At 49.3% G+C, this 6,666-nt stretch overlaps 1 protein-coding gene across 1 annotated transcript; it reads left to right on the top strand.

The window, feature by feature from the left end:
- The first annotated feature begins 3,824 nt into the window (after window positions 1-3,824).
- On the top strand, window positions 3,825-4,475 carry LOC116852213. Its single transcript, XM_032832324.1, has one exon. The coding sequence runs from the start codon at window positions 3,825-3,827 to the stop codon at window positions 4,473-4,475; it is 651 nt and encodes a 216-aa protein (XP_032688215.1).
- Window positions 4,476-6,666: the final 2,191 nt, after the last annotated feature.

Here is a 6,666-nt window from a genome sequence, read left to right as displayed (position 1 = left end):
GTGCGTTATAACTTGCGTGTTATATAACAGTTACATTATTGAGTAGGAAATTATAACATTGATGTTATGTTACTGTTACTTTGTGTTTACTAGGATATTGATGGATGCTCCACTTCATTTTCGCATGTATTTTCACCATGCAAAAGGATTTTTAATTCTACGTAGGTAGAAAGAAGTAAACTTTGCAGAAAAATTCGATTTCGTGGTAGTAATGGTGCATTATCGTTTTCGTCTCATATTTTTGGATGTGTCGCTTCATTTTCGCACCTAATTTCAATGCAAAGCAATGCAATGCAATACAATGCAAAATTGTTTTACTTTGGTCCAATTAGCACGAAACAATAGTTTCGCAAAAGTACTCGGTATCACGTCAACAACATTTGCCAAAAAATTTTAATTTGTGTTGACTTGACCAAATTAAAAATTCTTTTGTATAGCAAAGATACATGCATAAATGAAATAGAGCATTCCTCTTTCAAGGATGAAAACGATGTGGAACTACTGCTATCGTGACACTGATTTAGTTTTTCAATAATTATAGTTTACTAACTACTCCAATTTGTATGGTAAAATTACATGCGAAAATAAAGTGTAACATTGGTCAGTGCGAAATAAAAAAATATTTCAAATTACCGTTGCTAATTATATTGAAATCTCAAATAATAGGTAACGTATTCTTCAAAATATTATTCGCAAATTACAACACTCTTTTCTAAAAATTTTTTCTTTGATGCACCCAATACACAAGCGGTTTGAAGAATTCATCAGAAATGCAGCAAAAGCCTATCGTGGAGAGAATGCGAATATCGGCAACGTGGCATTCACATTTATGTAACGTCTATGTGTAAGAAAATTGAAATGACAACATAGCACACACACTTGCATAACATCTGTGGAAGGATGATAGCGCTATTATGTTAGCGCCTATTTGACGATCGTCTTTATTCTATAAATATATATATGTGTATATAAATTCGATATCGTCGGTAAATGAAGATAATGTTTTTTACTTTTTGACGATCGCTCTACGTTATCGACGCTTATCAAATTCATCGCTCGCTCCGGCATCCCCTTAATTAAACGACCCTACTCATACTCGATCGCGAGTGAAATCCTGAAAATAGCGATTATCAGTGCGAGTAAATATCCGAAAGATATCCAGTGCAATTTTTTAAGTGTCATCGAAGCTCGAACTATTACCAATCTTACAGCCAGCTACGCCAGTTAAGGGATTAGTCAAAGGCCTCTCCCGGTTCTCTAAAGGTGCTGGATAAAACAACTTATTGTAATTCGCCAGTCTCCGTCAATGTAAGTCACTGCCTCATTTTATCGTAATCCGAAATGAGCGACCTAACGCGCGCCGCCAGCCGATAACACACGAGAAGAAGACAAGTTGCCATCTCGTAGACATTCAGGTTGTATACCGCGAGTCCCAATAAATTTTATCTTCAGTTATTCCTAACTATTAGAGTTATTAATTTACTTATTTTCCCTCAATACCTCATCTATCTCGTTAAACCTATGCGAAAACACTCCATAAAGGCTAGCTCTTACGGAAACGTAACTTGATCACCAAAATAACTCAGCATGGCGGAACTGCTCCCGTCGTGCGTGTCGCGGAACCTCATGGGGACATAACACTATATTACAATAATAAATATATATACAGGGTGTCCCACGTAAGGTGTGAAAAATATAAAAAAAAAGAAAAATATAAGTAGAACAGATAAAACTGAACAAAAATTGTAGAGGTCATTTTTCAAACGGGAGCTAAACCCGTCGGATCCGCGACAAAGTAGCTGGTCCTTCGAGTCGGGTCGGTGAGGGAGAGCGAGTTAATCAAGCCGTCACACCAGAGAATCTTCGATGGCCGAAATCTGGACGCGGCAGCAGCAGCTGCAGCGATCCATTGATCGATTTCTTGAAAATTTCAAAAAACTGGGACGGTCGAATCTGACCGCAGCAAAGATCCGCTCACGCATCTCCGCTCTTCGTGACCTGTGGCAGCAATTTCAAAATGGAAACGCCGTGCTCTTCCAGTCCACTCCAGCAGCGCAACAGGACTCTATCGAGTACTTCAGCGGGCAGTGCTTCGACGCAACGGAGGAGATCTACAGGACGGGAGCGGTGCACTTGGACACGGTGCATTTGGACACAGCCAATCACAGCACCGTGTGATTAGAAACATTTGTAGGGTCCCTTGGAACAGCGACTTGTGATTGGACTGTGTCCAATTGCCCTGTGTCCAACTGATATACACCCCTACAGGACAGCGCTGGATCATCTTACTGAGGAACTCGAGGAACTCGAGCCTCCCGTGAGTCCTCAAAACGACTCTACTTTAAATCATACTGCGCGTATTAATGCGGTGTCTCTCGCACAATTGCCGCCGATTAGTTTGCCGCCGTTCGACGGTCAGCTCGATCATTGGGAATCATTTCGTGATCGGTTTACTTCATTAATCATTCGAAATCCGGAATTAAATAATTTCGCGCGTATGCATTTCTTAACTACGTGCGTGAAGGGTCAGGCGTTTTCGTGCATTCATAATCTACCGGTCACCGCCGCAAACTTCGAGATCGCCTAGCAAGCTCTTGTCTCGTGGTACGAGAACAAGGGACGGCTTCTCCATCGACATTTATCAGCTTTGCTTCATTTACCCGCTGTCACGCACGAGTCAGCTGTCGAGCTTCAAGCGCTGCGCGATCAAGTCAAAGTAACGATAGCTTTTCTTATCCATTTGCCGCGCAGTCTGTCCGACTTGTGAAACGACATGCTTATACATCTAGTAGTGCAACGTCTCGACGCATCTTCGCGAAAAGTCTGGATCTTGCGGGTCGCGGATCACGACGGTTTCCTTCATTTGCGAATCTCGATCGATTTCTGGCCTCTCGCGCGCGCGCGTTCGACGAAATCGCGAGTGCCGCTCCGACTCGATCAAACCATCGTGGCGGGCAATCGCGTCAGGTCAGTGCCGCGACAGTGTCCGCCTCCTCTTCGCAACAGTGTCCGATTTGCAAGTCGCGACACTTCTTCAGTGCTTGCCCGTCGTTCGTGCGAGGGACACCGATGCAGCGTCGCAAGCTCGTTAAGAAGCACGGTCGGTGTTTCAATTGCTTGAGTCGCAATCACTCGACAAAAGAATGTTCGAATAAATACTCTTGTCGAGTATGTCAGCATCGACACCATACACTGCTTCACGCGAGCTCGACGGCCGCTGCGAATAGCGAGACCGCAAATTGTGCCGCGCCGCCGACTTCGACTGACAATTCTCGGTTAGCAGTTCAATCGTTGCTTGCTTCGCGCTCTCAAGGAAACTCTTCTCAGATTTTGCTAGCTACTGCTCGCGTTCAAGTACGCGGACTCGACGGTCGTGCGGTCAAGGTTCGCGCGTTACTCGATCAGGGCTCTGAAATGACATTCATCTCGGAGCACCTAGCTCAATCACTGCGGCTAAAGCGACGTCGTATGCCGACCTCGGTGTCTGCCGTCAGGTGCGTCAACGCCGGTACTTTTCGGCACGCCGCATTCATTATTGTATCGTCGCGAAGCGTCTTTTCTCTGACGGTGTCTACCACCGCTCTTATCTTGCGTTCATTAACGTCGTACGCGACGCGCCGCGACGCGTCGCGGGGCTCGCATCATTATCGCATCTCGCGTCTCTTGCGCTCGCCGATCCGGATCCTACGGGCAGGGATTCGATTCATTTAATTCTCGGAGCCGACGTTTACGGCTCAATCATTCTCGACGGTTTGCTCAAAGGCGGAGTAGACCGACCTATCGCGCAAAACTCCATATTCGGGTGGGTCATTTCGGGGCCGCTCATGACCTCGTCTCGTTCCGCTTCGGAATTTAGCTCCGCGAAATCCTCGTCGCAAAGCGCAAGTCGAATCACGTCACTCCATTGCTTCAATTCCTCCCCGTTGGAGGACAGCCTTCAACGATTCTGGGAGAACGAGGAGGTTCCAAGTAAAGTCATCGTATCGCCTGAGGATCAGCAATGCGAAGCGCATTTTCTCGCAACTCATTCTCGAGACGCGACCAGGCGTTACATCGTGCGTTTGCCGTTCAAGTCCGAACATCCGCTCGCCCTCGGTGATTCGCGGCATCGCGCGGAAAAACAGTTGAACTCCATGTTTCGCCGACTCGAGTTGCAGCCCGATCTTTTGGCGGAGTATCGCGCGTTCGTCGATGACTACGCGCGCCTTCGACACATGCAGCTGGCCTCACCTCACGCCGGATCCGAACCTGTCGTGTTTCTGCCGCATCACCCGGTCTTCAGAGACTCGAGTTTCACGACTCGCGTTCGCGTCGTTTTCAACGCGTCGAGTCTCACGTCGACCGGATCAAGCCTCAATAATCACTTGATGATCGGTCCTAAATTGCAAGTCGACTTACCGGCGGTTCTTCTTCGTTGGCGACAGTTTCGGTTCGTGTACTCCGCGGACATCGCTAAATGTACCGTCAAATTCTGATCGGTCCGCGTGATATCAATTTTCAAAGGATGCTATGGAAAGAGTCCATCGACCACGCGCTCGTCGAATATCAGCTGTTAACAGTCACTTACGGTATGACCTGTGCTCCGTTTCTCGCGCTGCGCGTATTACAACAGCTCGCGATCGACGAAGGTGAAGCGTTTCCTCTCGCGGCGCCGATCCTCCGCGAAAACACATACGTCGACGACGTCCTCTTCGGAGACGAGGATGAGAGCGCGCTTCGCGAGAGTCGCGAACAGCTGATTCTTCTTCTTAAGCGAGGCGGATTCGCGCTTCGTAAGTGGGTCAGTAACTCACTCTCGCGTTTAACGGACATAGACTCGGCGGATCACGGAATGTCGTGTAGTCGAGCGCTCTCCGAATCTGACGTGGTCCACATCCTCGGTATTGAATGGAGTCCTCAAACGGGCTCATTTCAGATTCGAGTATCATTAGACGCGGAAGCTCCGGAAACAAAGCGAGGAATTCTGTCCGCGATCGCGAAGCTGTACGATCCGCTCGGTCTTGTAACACCGTTTACGCTCGCGGCGAAACTCATCATGCAACAACCATGGCAAGGCCCTGCTTGGCTGCGTTTACCGCGCGAATTTTGGCCCAGCCAGGCTGAAGCCATTCCGGCCGAGTCCGAGCTCGAAGCTTGACCCGTCTCACTTTCTGCTACGACGCCGTCCGCAAACTGGGATCTCGCGACCCGATTTTCGTCATAGCCGCGCCTGCTCCGAGTCACCGCATTCGTTTTGCGTTTCGTGTCGCGATGTCGTCGCGTTCCGCCAAATCGAGACGCCGAACTCGCAAGCGGATTCTCGTTGAACGCGCTCGAGGTATCCGCGGCTCGACTGTTTTGGCTTAAACTCATTCAGGCCGAGCTCTTCTCCGACGAGCTCCGCGCTATTCGAAGCGCTCGTCGGCTCAGCTCTAAGAGTTCGATTCTTTCTCTCGATCCGTACCGACGAGGACGGATTGTTGCGTGTTGGCGGGCGGCTCCGAAGGGCACTCAGCCCAGCTATCACGCGACATCCGATATTGCTCGCTGCTCATCCGATCGTCACTTTACTCATCGAGCATGCGCATCTCCGATCGTTACACGCTGGCGTGCAATTAACTCTCAGCACTGTGCGACGTGACTTTTGGGTGCTTCGCGCCCGCAGGGCGGTCAAGGCCGTCATTCATCGGTGCATCGTATGCACTCGTGAGCGCGCCGCGACTCCTAGTAAATTAATGGGCGACCTTCCTCCCGTCCTCGTGAACGCGCCTTCGCGTAGCTTCGCGCACAGCGGACTCGACTATGCCGATCCGATCGTCGTTCGCGCTTCCGCCGGTCGCGGTATAGCGTCACGCAAGGCATATATAGCCTTATTCGTTTGCCTCGCTTCGCGAGCAACTCATCTTGAACTGGTCTCCGACTACTCCACTCACGCGTTTCTCAACGCCTTCGACCGCTTCTGCGCTCGTCGCGGTCTGCCTCAAACGATTTATAGCGATAACAGTACTAATTTCGTGGGAACGAATCGCGAACTCAACGCCGCGTATCAAGCCGCTATACGTGACCCTAGCTTTCAGAAGAAGGTCACCACTGATTTTGTCGCCTGGCATTTCATTCCGCCAAGTACCCCTAAGATTTCGGAGGTATCTGGGAGGCCGGGGTTCGAAGCCTCAAGCATCACTTGAGACGCGTTCTCGGCGATAATAAACTTACATTCGAGGAGCTCTCTACGCTCCTCTGCAAAATCGAAGCGTGCTTAAATTCGCGATCTCTCGCTCCTCTCTCTGATCGTATTGATGACTTTAACTGTCTCACGCCGGGTCATTTTATCATCGGGTCATCGCTAACCAACAGCCCAGAGCCGTCGCTATTGAATTTGAACGAGAATCGGCTGTCACGTTGGCAGCGGATTCGGCACATGACTGACAAATTCTGGAAGCTCTGGCACTCCGATTACATTAACACGCTTCAACAACGTAGCAAGTGGCGGACGAGAGAGGAGAACCTCCGGGTTGGTCAACTCGTCCTCCTCAAAAATTCGAGTCTTGCCCCATGCAAATGGGAGCTCGCGCGCGTTGTTCAAACTCATCCGGGCGTCGACGGCTTAGCTCGAGTCATTACGATTCGGACGTCCACTTCTGAGTTCACGTGACCAATCGGGAAGGTGTGCGTGCTTCCCATCGATAG

This window comes from Odontomachus brunneus, unplaced genomic scaffold, assembly GCF_010583005.1.
Source record: "Odontomachus brunneus isolate Ranch 3 - 2012 unplaced genomic scaffold, Obru_v1 Obru_scaffold_206, whole genome shotgun sequence".
NCBI lineage: Eukaryota > Metazoa > Arthropoda > Insecta > Hymenoptera > Formicidae > Odontomachus > Odontomachus brunneus.
This window is presented reverse-complemented; position numbering and strand designations above follow the sequence as displayed.